General features: G+C 36.2%; 1 protein-coding gene across 1 annotated transcript; it reads right to left on the bottom strand.

The window, feature by feature from the left end:
• Positions 1–378: 378 nt before the first annotated feature.
• LOC107041484 (vacuolar protein sorting-associated protein 54) lies at positions 379–11978 on the bottom strand. Its single transcript, XM_015262071.1, has 6 exons — positions 11772–11978; positions 10153–10634; positions 7713–8944; positions 6029–6611; positions 2142–2358; positions 379–965 (listed from the first exon to the last, which is right to left on the bottom strand). Exons 1-6 carry the CDS (start codon positions 11864–11866, stop codon positions 704–706), a joined length of 2871 nt encoding a protein of 956 aa, XP_015117557.1. The 5' UTR covers positions 11867–11978; the 3' UTR covers positions 379–703.
• Between the last annotated feature and the right edge of the window lie 1185 nt (positions 11979–13163).

Consider the following 13163-nt stretch of genomic DNA (forward strand, 5'->3'; position numbering starts at 1 on the left):
AGAGAAATATAATTTTCACGAATTTGTCTCCTGCAAAGAAGATTTCTCCAAAAATCTCCCTATCTCTCCTCGATTTCGAGATATCGGGGATGAAAAATTTGAACTTTCTATTAGTTTTTGGCCGATTCTATTGAAATGTTCGGTAGAAAATATTCTATAGAAAAAGTCGAAAGAACCGATTTTTTTATACAAATTATTCTATTGAGATATTTCCTACAGAATTTCCTCGGCTCAATTTTTCTATTTTTTTGTTTCATTTTTTTGTTAAGAAGACAAGAAGAATAGAATGAAAAAAACCACAATTCAAATATTTGAGTCGAGAAAATTTTATAGAAAATATCTGAAGAGAATATATGTAGAAAAATCGAATTCGCTAGGTTTTTCTATGAAATTTTTTCGTGCATGATTCTCCAAAAACTGATTTCCAACTGTGATTAGCTCATCCAGTTCTACCATTTCACTCCTGAATTCAAATCACCCCATCCCAGAATCCAACTGCAGCATAATGAAATGGGCAACAACAACCCTATTTCAAAAATTTCGCTCGATTTTCTGGAGTCGCATTCGCCTTGATTCCGAAAAAATCCAATGAATCAATCAATATTACATCGATTACCAGTCGATGATGAACAAATGACGTTAGTCATCTCTTCCTGTGATGCCTCATAGCCTCTAGGAGACAGTAAACCACTCGTTCTGCATGTTATCTAGACCAAATGTCAGACATCCACTCGTCATTCAGCTCGTCCGCTGGTAGTACCTTCAGATTCCTCAGTGCTTGAAGGTAAAATGTTAACTCTGATGTCACTACACCGTGCTGTGGTCCCCCATTGTTCACTATGTTCATTTTAACCAATTGTTCCCTGAGTTTTTCTTTGAATGATACATTGACTGTTCGATAAAGTGCTTGGACTTCAACTGGTGGCAGAATTCCTGAGACTGCTTCGTGTAGTTTTGTTAAATGTCTAGAAATTAAAAAACATCAAGAGTTAAAACGGAAACAATAATTATGTGATAGCCATTGTTCGTGACACTAGTGCGTTTGTCATGACAATTACTAAAGGGTCTCGTAGGTAAGCTCTCAAATCAATCGAGAATTTTTTATATTGTTTCCGAATGTTATGTTATGGAGAAGATTTCAAGCGATTTTTTAAATTGTTTGGTAATTTTTGGCATCTGCGGTCATTAGCTCATTCTAAGTGATCCAAATGACTTCAATTTTTATCATTTGGACATAATAAATTCCTTCACTTCGAATCAGCTAATGACTGCAGAGGCCTAAAACTACAAAACAATTGTTTCTTAAATTTGTTGAAAATTTTGAATTTTTCTTGAATTTCCTTGAAAGTGAGCTTTCTGATGGTTTCTTCAATAGTGATATTTCAAATTCATTCAAGTATGTGTAAATAAATTTTTTCTATTAACATTTTATTAAAGGGCTGAGGGGAGAGATAGAACTGTAAACAAGACAATCGGTTGTATAGAAGAAAAGGGATAATAAGAATAATGATGCTGATAACATTCAACTAAGTTGAAAATCTGACAAAATTAGGTAAAAGGGAATCTTATTCAATTTGATAAAATGAAATAAACAATTAATTATACATGATAAAAGGAAATTATGTACAAAATAACTATTCGGAAACATATTGCTAATTTATTATCAAAAATAACTGTACTATATACAATACAAGAGCAATTTTTCACTTGTTTTACATTGAAACTGAAGTAATAAACTCATCAGCACGATAAACAAAGGCCCTGCGATTTTGAAATTTCAGTGCCGTCTCCCCTCAATGAAAACTCTCAAAAGAACTTTTTTAATTTCTCTGCACAAGAAATTGTCTCACATTTTTCTGCAAACCTCTTCATTCTGAAGATATTTAGGGAAGAATCTACGAGAGCCTTTGAAAAATCGAAATTAAATTTCTACGAATGGGTTTGAAATAATCACATGAATTCGACAATTTGAGCTCTGATACTCAAATTGTGTTGGTATTTTAAAATTGTTATCAATATAAGGATGAAAAGTTCTATCCATCAGTTGAACAAAAATAACAATTACTTTAGTGCAGTTTTGGATTTTCCCATGAGAATAAAGTAATTAGAAAGAAGAATTGAATTAAAATTGAGCTTCTTACCTCGAGATATTTCTAAATGACTGTGAAGGTACTGGAGGTCTTGCATCCCAGCTTGTGATTTGTCCCCCCACGAGATTATCCACAATCGTGAGAATTTTTCCCTCAATCTCCCTAATGTGTGCACGAACATCTCTCTCAACAGAATCGAGTAGAGCAACCCCTCCTGTTCCCCCTGATGAGCCTATTGCACTCCGATTCGCACTATGATTCGCTAATTCTGGAAAACAAAACCCAAAAATTTATATTAAGGCCCGCGTGTATTATCTTTCGAACGTGATCTTGATTGCTTTTTTTATTTTGATAATCTGAAATGTTCTCCAATTGCCATTCAGTTTTACATAGCTCTGGAGCCCTGGGGCCGAGTCTTTCTGTTACAAGGCATGTTACCGTTACTTGATGCGTTATTTGTCTTTTTCACTTTTTATTTCCACCAATTCCATTAGTAGTAAGCTTCCGAATGGATCCGTGGAAATTTCACGTTTTGATTGAAAAGCGGCAATTTTTATTAAAAAAGTTCCCTCAAAACGTTTGACCTTCTAAAATTGAGAATTAAATTTTGGTTTTATCCAGTGGGATAGACGTATCTACACGACCCCATTTTTAAGAAATGTTTCCATGTGGAAATCAATGATAGAACAACGAAATATCATTTTATACGAAAAACTTTTTTTACATCAACTACTCCATTTCAAAAAGTATTGAGTGGATTAAGGCCCGGGTGTACTATCTTTCGAATATTATCTGGAATTTTTTAAATTTTTCGTAATCCAAAATTGTCAGTTGAGTGTTACATCATGTAGAAATTCCCAAAAATTATGATAGAATGATTAAAAAAAATAGAAAAAATTCTGAACTTTTTCAAAGAGCGTTTTTAACTGAGATTCAGAATGAGTTGAAAGAAGTGGAAATTACAAATATCTGATTCGCTGTGGCAAATTATCTATTAGCTGTCATTTTCCATGGTGGATAACACAACACTAACTCCTCATGGGAAGTGACAGCTAGGTATCTCAATTTTCAAAACAGTGGTATGTAGTCATCTGCCATTTTTATGTGATAAAAGTGTGATTAAAAAATTCTCCAAAATATTACAACTTTTTTCAAAGAGCCTTTTCCGTAACACATGTCTCTGTGCCCTGTGGGAAAAGATTTACGAAGTCTTCCCCCTGTATGATATTGGGTGACAGGCCGCTTATTATTCAACTTATTCTGAATATAAATTAAAAATGCTCTTTGAAAAAATTGAGAATTTTTTCTACTTTTTTTTGATTATTCATTCATAATTTTTCAAAACTGCATGATGCAGGACTTAATTGACAATTTCAGATGACGAAAGATGAACAAAAACATCGAGATAACGTTCGAAAGATAGTAGACCCGGGTCTTAATTTGAAATTTTACTCGATGATACTAACTAGTCATCAACATTTTGGAACTTTACCACATCCTTCACACATGTAACGGAACGTCAAAGCAATTTTCAGACAAAAAAATGGAAAACGTCCAATATCTCGTAAACTTTGTAGGAACGGGTATATGTATTTTGAAAGAACTAGATAGAAGACATCAAGACGAATATTTTGAAAAAAAAACTTGAAATCGGGTAAATAATTTTTGAGGTACTGAACATATAGTTTTATACAAAAAATTGAATATCTTTAAAACTACTCATTGAATTTTGCCCATCTGAAATCCCAGCCTGTAGTATAGTAAGAGCTCGACTTCTACTAAATTTCAACTTCCTAGGGGAGACCGGGGCAAAGTGGAACGGTGGGGCAAAGTGGAACGGCGGGGCAAAGTGGAACGCGGGGCAAAGTGAAACGGTAGCAAATTTTGTTCTTGAGGGGTCAAACACGTTTAAGGGTCAAACAGGGAAGTAATCGGAAGGACCAACAGTTGTTGAGGGTCAAATAAAAAAAAACACTACGACTTGTAACCATATTTCGAGTAAGAAGTCTTAAATTACGAACCGTTGGGTTCTTGAGGGGGTACCAAGATGAAACGTGGGAATCTCCAGTTGATAAGAATATTGGAGCGACTCTTAGTATATTATGAAGTATTTAAAATAGTATGGGAAATTTTGAGGCTCAACCCTTTTTGCTCCTTACGTAGAGGTAAAACCTCGTGTTTCGAGGTTTTGGCTTTTAAATGCTCCTCGCACCACGATTTTCATTCCACTTGAACTATTTTTTTTCAATGTTCGTTAGATTCCATAGAATGAAACTATTTTTCTTTTCTTTTTTTTTTTCAATTCAGTAACGAAGCGGTAAAACCGGTTAAGGATATCCAAGTATCAATACAACAATATAGATTCAACAATTTTCAATCATCACATTTGTCAATTAAATTGCGTGACAAAAATTTGAAAAAAATCATGGATATTCAGCGTCATTCAAATTATAATTTTGTAGGGAATTATAATTTTTTTAAAAATTCCCTTCTTAGAAATAATTAATTGAAATTGTTTAAACTTTCAGATACCTTATTTTTTTAGGCATGGAATCGATTTCTGGTAAAATTCTGAATATGAATAAATTTTTTGCCTTTCCGAACAAATGATTTTATCGTGGAAAATTGATTTTTTATAAATTATTTTCAAAAAATGCTCGTAATTTTCAAAAATTTCAATTTGTCAATTGTTTTATGAATTCCTCCAAAATTAAACTTTCTAATTTTTTCTCACATTTTGAAAATATTTTCTGATGGTTCAATATCGAGATTCAAATTCAGACCTTCACATTTTAAATAATAATATCATTGCTAAATGTCTGGAAACTTAAGGTCAAATGGAGCTAAAATGAAAGCTCTGATATTCGACGACAAAAGGATAAAAGCATTTCACTGAATAAAAAATAGCCAAAGTACTTGGACATCCTTAAGTTGATTAGTCCTTCACCCGAGTTTTTGAGGAATATTGCAGAATCTAAGGAAAATAGCCAAATTTTTGCAATAACCTTTCTTGTAACTCGAATGACAATTATGGTACGAGGAGCATTTTGAAGCCACATACCTGGAAAACTATATTCTACCTCGACGTATGGGGCAAAAAGGGTTGTACCCAAAATTTTCGTTACTTTTTAGGTATCTTTTAATTTATACAGACTCACTCAACGACTATCCTTATCAACCGAGAACTTCCAAATTCCACCTGGGTTCGAAGTTTCACCCCGGCTTAAGGGGATATACACCACTGTTTGACCCTCAGAAAAGTTTGACCTTTCATCTTTTTTCGACTAATAAAGTTAAAAAAAAAGTCCAAAATTCGCTCTAAATTCGTTTTTGCTACCGTTTCACTTTGCCCCGCGTTCCACTTTGCCCCGGTCTCCCCTACCTCAATTTTTTCAAGCGTTCTCGTGTTCACATCAATGTCAATTACTGAGCGACTCGCAATATTAAGTTAGGCATATTATGGTGTGATTTCATAGATATTATCATAAAGAATATTTTAACGTCAAGAAACGTTCATTTGATGCAGTAGTTTTCGACATATTGAAAAAAGAAAATTTTTTCGGAATCGCTGTATTTCAAAAACTACTGGACCGATTGGGCTGAAATTTCGCCCAGAGGTGCTCCCAAACATTGCCAATTATGTGCCAAAATTTCAGATTTTTATCCATCACTTTAGACCTTTTTCGGTGAAAATTTATAAAAAAATTTCCAGAATTTTGTACGCACATACGGACGTACATAGACATTCTCCCAAAATATCATATCTCGACGTTTCATGCCTTTCCAAATCATTTTCAAGCAAAATTAGAGAATCGAAAAATTGTCCGATTACAAAGCTCCCATTCGAAAGCAAAAATAGCCAAAGTACTTGAATATCCTTAAATTTCGACGATTACAAAAATATCCTTCGAAAGCAAAACCAAAAGACCTGAACTCACCTTGAAAATGTGCTTTAACAAACGGCATGAGCCACAGCACAAGCTTCAGACTCCTCCCCGCAAGCACGAGAATCGTGCTAGTAATCGTCTTCAGCCCAGCGACGTGCATGGCCCCAGCCCCGAGGACAAGCTGACAGCACCTCGAGTTGTAGTGTCTCAACAGCTCCGCCAGTTGTCTCCCCACAGCACCCGAGAGTGCCTTCAGCTCCTCAGCAGTCTTGCAGTACTCGTGAATCATCTGGATGAGCATCAACGCCGTCCCCACGACCGCAAACTGCTCCTCTCCCACAAAAATACAGCTCCCCACTTCGCCCGCCCCTGCGGCCACCTCCTCGCCCACCGGAAACCTCCGATTCTCGAAGATAAAAGTGACAAGCCTCTGGAATTCCTTCGGCACTTCCGCCTGTTTCCAACGCTCAGACTCCAGCAGAAGCCCCAATTTGCTCTTTCTCTCGTTGTGAAACCGTTGCACAAATTTGCTGGCTTGCGCCTTGAAGGCAGACCTCAACGCCGTGCACTGCTTCCCACATATTCCCTCACAAGTCTCAGTGAATCCCTCAACCATTCCAGCAAGCTGACAAACCTGATTTAGGATAATTCAAAGCATATAAAGTTATATGACAGTCTGAAAAATGCACATTCAGTCGTTGAGTCAAATGGGGAGAAATAAATTTGAAATGCCCAAAAAAAGAATTATTCATTATTCATAATTTTTTATAGGGGAGAGTGAGGCAAAATGAAACAGCCGAAAAACGACTATTTGACGTAATTCAATAATTTTCTTTTTGCTATCAAATATCTGATAGAATCTGCGCAAAAAATAAACAGCATTTTAACGAGAATAATTCCTTTGAATTTTAATAGAATTCCAATGGAATTTTCTAGCGAATTCGCCAAAGTTTTCGATTGAATTTTTTCATACGTGCTATTTAATAATCACAGACAAAAAATGAATTCTTAAGGCTTAGCGTGATCTTGGTTATTTTGATAATCTGAAATGATCTCCAATTGCTATTCAGTTTTACATAGCCCTGGAGTCTCCAAAAATTATGATTGTACAATCAAAAAAACGTTGAAAGAAAGCTGAATATTTTCAAAGAGCGTTTTTGAATAATATTGGGAAATAAACTCAATAGGGAGAAAATTGCAAATTAATAATTTGATGTATCTAACAGCCGCCAGTTCGTTAGTTACCATGATAAATTATCCATTCACTATTTCCTCTCTATCGGACTTATTTCTTAATCTTTATTAAAAACGCTCTTTGAAAATGTTGTTTTTTTCCACTTTTTTGATTGTATCATAATTTTTAGGGACAATCGAATGGAAATTGTGGTATATTTTAGATTATGAAGATGGAAAAACAATCGAGATAACGTTCGAAAGATAATCCACCCGAGCCTTAGGTCGATTTTGACTATTCCCCAGTTTTCAATGAATATCCCGAAATCTGAGGGAGGTAGCAAAATTTTTGTCATAATCTTTTTTGCAGTCCTCAATTCACTCCACAAAAAAGGTTATAACAAAAATTTCGTTATCTTCCTTAGATTCAGAGACGTTCCTCGAAAACATAGCTAAGAGCTAAGTCGACTGAAACCGCTTTACCACTGCACAACTGAATGGTTTTTAGGCCAAATGACGCCCACCCGAATTCCCCCTCACCAATTCCATAAATCCAACAAACCTGAGCAGCAGTAGCCTTGTCACTCAGCCAGGACCCCTTCTCACTCCAGCCCTCCCTCTCCCCCTTCCCTTCCGGCGTCCTTTCCCTGTCAACCTGTCCCTTGTCAGCATCCCCCCCAGCTGCCAACAGATTCCCCAGCCTCTCGTGACAGTAATCACAGACCGACGTCATCATGTCAGACAATTTAGTAACGACCCTCGAGTGCTCTTCAGTGGTCAACCGCCTGTCCAAGATGAGATTGTCCTCAGCAGGCCCCACTGACAGATCCACCGTGTCCTTCATGACTTCGTAGACAGCTCTAACTCGATGCAACAAATACGTCAACGATTGTATAGTACTCTGGAGGAGGGCCAGCCTCTCAGGAAGGGACAGTCCCCCCACCTCGAGAGCTGCTGCCTGTTGATCACTGCAGCAGTCACTGGCAGCCAGTGCCTCGATCACCCTCTGCTTCGTGACAGCTCTGATTGTCGTTATGGCTTCCTCCTTGTAGGTGTCCACAAACTGAAAGTGCTTTTGCCGTAGGAGACCTGAGATTATCGAGACTAGTTTATCCCCATCGAGGACTGTTGGGTCAGGGGTCAGGGGACGATTCAGATCAGCTGTTGAGTATCTCTCGAACTCTGTGGAGAGCATTTTGTCGACTAGTCTCTCCATCTCTGTCAGCTGGGAGCTCAAGTGCCTGAAGCTTTGGATGCCATTGAGCTCCTGGTGGAGGATCTCCTGAGTCGTTGAGATCAGGTCCAGCGCTGCCACGTAGTCTGGGGTCGACAGCAGCAGCTGGATCATCGGTTGGCTCTGGTGGACTGTTGCCATCAGCTTCAGCTTCTCGTGGACGAGCAGGCGATTGCAACGAGATCGCTCCAGGCGCAGGATGTTCAGGGAGTCTTGGACCAGGGTCTTGTCGATCTGGTGGATGTTACTGCGGAGGGCTTTCAGGACTGTTATCGTCTGGGTCAGCTGCTCCATCAGGGCGTCGTGGGAGGTCATCGCTATGAAGAAGGCTTGGGACTTTGAGGCCACTTGCTCAGCGATTCTCACCTCGATGATGTCGAGGTAGTGACTCAGCTTCTCCTGGAGGGTCTTCACGTGGGTTACTATGTTGGTGGAGGGGTTCAGGAGGCCTGAGGTCGTGAAGGGGAAGACTGTGCTGAAGATCGAGGGCGTGGAGAGGTCCAGGGAGGGGGTCAGGAAGATCTTGGGGATGCTTCCTAGGTCGAACTGGGAGGAACGCTCTGGAAAGAATTTTTTTTGTCAGTTTTTGGGAGAATCAGTCGCAGGATATTTAAGGATATCCAAGTACTTTGGCTAGTTTTCTCCAGTGAAAGGATTTTCTAGTTTTGTAGGCGAACGTCAGAGCTTTCATTCGATCCTAAGTTTCCGGACATTTTAGAATGATTTTATTGTTCAAACTTTGTAGGTCTGAATTTGAATCTCGATATTGAGCCGTTAGAAAACATTTTAAGAATCTGAAAAAAATTGGAAAGCATATTTTTGGAGGAAGATTAATGAAATAATTAAAAAGTTGTTGTTTTTTAACATTACGAACATTTTATATAAATATTTTATAAACAATCAATTTTTCGTACACATTTATGCATGTTCAGAATTTTACCAAAAATACATTTCGTCATGCCTAAAAAACTAAGGTTTCCTAAAGTTTGAACAAATTCAATTATTTATTTATAAATAATGAATGGTTGAAAGAATAATAATTATGTGCAAAATGTAATTTGGATGACGCTGAATATTCATAATTTTTTCAAATTTTTCTCACGCAATTTACTTGATAAATTCCAGGATTGAAAATGGTTGAATTTATAGTGTAGTCTGTCCCAAACCGTAAAAGATATTTGGATATTCTTACGGATATGATTTTATTATTTAAACTTTGCAGGGCTAAATTTGAAAAAAAAATCTGAAAAAAAATTAGATAGTTTACTTTTGAAGGAAGATTGATAAAATAATTCAAAAAATACAATTTTTTAAAATTACGAACATTTTTTATAAACAATTTTTAAAGAATCAATTTCCCAACATGAAAATCATTTGTTGGGAATCATAACAAATTTATTCATGTTCAGAATTGGACCAGAAATGAATTTCATGCCTAAAAAAATTAGGTTTCCGAAAATTTCAATTAGTTATTTATAAACAACGAATGTTAAAAAAAATAATAATTCTGTGCATAATGTAATTTAATGATGCTGAATATTCATGATTTTTGTTTCAAATTTTGCTCATGCAATTTAATTGATAAATTTGATATTTGAAAATGGTTGAATCTATAGTGGCCTGTACCAAACTGTAAAAGATGCTTGGATATCTTTAAATGGAAGGGGACAAAATGTAAAGACACGAGACGTTATACAATAAATAAATTAACTTCGTTAAACTACTCGCCCCAAAACAAAAAAAAACAATAAAAAATAAAAAAAATTACCTAATGATTTTGATGATTTCTTCAAACTAGAAAAATTCGATGTGTCATTGCCGGGTGAATTAGGCCGTCCCCCACTGCCCCTCGAGTGTTTCCTATACCTCCTAACAATCTTCTGCATGTAACTATCAAAATGATGCATCGTGATATTGGGAAGATAAGGACTCTTTGGAATATCAACTTTTTCGATAAATGCATCGCCCCATGTTTTCGTGAGGAAGTTAGTCTGCTTCCCTTTACGTGGATCATTGAGTACAGCTGGTAGATTCTGCACAGCTGAGTAGACAGTCCACTGGGGGGGCAGTGAGTCATTAATTTGGCCATTGGTTTTACGCTGCTGTTGGACAGCAGCGTGCTTTGTTGCATGCATTATGTAATCCTTGTCGGAGACACCTTCCAAGGGTAATGATGAACACACGTCGTTGTACCCATAACGACAGACGTAGGAACCACCTTCGATTGTACAATGTTGCTCTCGTAAGTGTCTGAAATGACCAGGTCGACGTAAAAAATTGAATTGAATTGTTTCAGTACAACCACGGCCCCTATTAAATTATTTTCTAAATTGTGGCTGGGTAACTGCTAATGAATTTAAGCTACTTTGAATCAACTCATATATTATTATGGATTTTTGCGTAGATGTACCGGACTCCTCATTCGACATCTCCCTCCGTACACTGAGAGAAAAACGAACAAGCTCTCAAACAAGTCGTGTTTGGGCCAACGAATTTGTTAGTTGAGAATTTCCAAAAAAATAATTGTTTGGTTAAAATTTGCTAGAATCCTACTAAATTTCAACTTCCTATCTCAATTTTTGCTTCCGGATGGAAACATTGTAATCATAAATTTAAGTTTTGAATTTTTTGTGTTATTGAATTAGAGAGTCGAAAAATCGACCGCTTACAAAGCTTCCATTCGGAAGCAAAAAGGTTATCACGAAAATTTCGTGATCTCCCTTAGAGTCGGCGATATTCCTCGAAAACTCAGCTAAGGGCTAACTCAACTTAAACCATGTCACCCCCTCGCTACTGAAATGCATGTGTATTTCAACAATTGAATTGCCAAGCTACTCATCATTATTCAGTTCCTCTATTTCTACTTCTCAAATTACCTTCATAGACTCAGAATTCAACTGAATCCGAGGAAAGAATAAATTATGAATTATGAATGGAAAGAAAAAAAAAGAATTGAATTTTTAATCAGGTGCGAGAGGAGAATGGGAAATAGGGGAGGGTGAGGTAAAATGGACACTTTAGACTTTTTTAAAATTATTCATAACTCAGAAACAAATTTATCAATTAAGCTCAGTTTAGGCTGGCCACAAAGGGAAAGAATTGTTCTTTGTATTGAAAAACAAAAATATTGAATTTTATCAACATTTCAACCCCTCATTAACATTTAAAAAAAAGTCAAGTGTCCGTTTTACCCCAACCTCCCCTACTTTGATACCATAAATTGGATTTCATGGTTTCGATCAGTTTCAATGAAGAATTTTAGGTTAGGAGAAATTGTCAAGTGATTTTAGAACCCGAGATTGAAAATTCAATGACTCCCATATTTTTTTGAAGTGTAATCATGTGGCTAGTTATGCAGCTGTTTGACATATGTATGCAATGACCTACCTAACGAAATCCTGAATACGTTTGAAGGTTAGGTGTGAGCAATATTCACAGATAATAGTGGCGATTGTCTCCGGTGTTTTCACTATTTTTGCCATTTCTCAAAGGTCCTCTCCACAATTCACTTCTTCAACTCATTTGGTGAGAGAATTATTTTTCACTCAATTTACATTTTCGTAGTTGGGTGCGATAAGCACACGTATGCTCAGATTACCCGATGTGTGTACATGACTAAACATGTAAAACTAGGTGGGAAACGTCACCCGGGGTGCGTTGGAACCTCATGACCGACTGACAGTAATTATAGTAAGGTAGGGAAAAGGAGGCAAAATGAAACAGTCAAAAAACGACTGTCTGACGCAATTCAAGCAAAACAAAATTTTTTTTTCATTAAATTTTTTTTTCCATTCCTGAGAGTAGGGATGGGCGATGTTTGTCGATTAATCGAAAACATCGATTTTCCATGCCCAAACATCGATGTCTTTCATACGATGTTTTCAATGGCCGATTAATCGATTTTCGATGCTTTTTTCCAAACATCGATGTTTCTGACCGAACTAACAAAATTTTTCATTTTTTTGTCGAATAATAATGTTGATTGAGAATAAACAAAGCAATAATTTATCCGCAATCAGAAGTAATTATTTTCTACAGTATCTATAGGTGCGTTTCGCAATCGAAGTAGTCGCAGTAACAGTACTGCAACCCTATTCAATTTTGCTTGACTGCAGCTACGGTGTAGTTGATTCCGAAACGCACTCTTGTTATAAATGATATGTTGTAAATGATAAGTGAACAAGTCCAGTCGTCTATTGTTTTTTAAATTTAATTTTTTTTTTATATTTCATAATTATTGCAGCTAACGTCCAGCAACGGAAAACAAGAAATTTTTTCAAATAATCAAAAACCCCATTACGAGATTCAAAATTTAACTCTCCAGCTGTAGTTATTCAATTATATTTTTCAATAAAAACGAGAAGAAAAAAAAAATTATTGTTAAAAAATGTTGTTTTAAAATTTTTTTTGCACGCCATGTCGAGACTCCCTCTTTCATTCGGACCCAAAAGAACATTCACATTTTGTTTGAAATCTCTATTATGAAATTTGGTTTTGAACTCTGGTGTAAAAGTTGAAAAGCAGCGTTGTGACAACATTGTTCAGTGGGGTCTAGGAGTCTCCCCTAGTTCAAAAATCATTATCAATTATCATTATCAATTATCAATTATTAACGTTTCACCATCAATTATTAATTAATGATCAATATTTCTAATATTTATAAATGAAAAATTAATCATTTAGGGCTAAAATTCGAAATTGAAAAATAGAAAAAAAAATTCAAGCAAGTTCCCGATTATAATGAAGATTATACAATTTTGATGAATAATTTTTTCTTTG

Source organism: Diachasma alloeum, unplaced genomic scaffold (assembly GCF_001412515.2).
Source record: "Diachasma alloeum isolate Michigan unplaced genomic scaffold, Dall2.0 Dall_scaffold_00366, whole genome shotgun sequence".
Lineage (NCBI taxonomy): Eukaryota > Metazoa > Arthropoda > Insecta > Hymenoptera > Braconidae > Diachasma > Diachasma alloeum.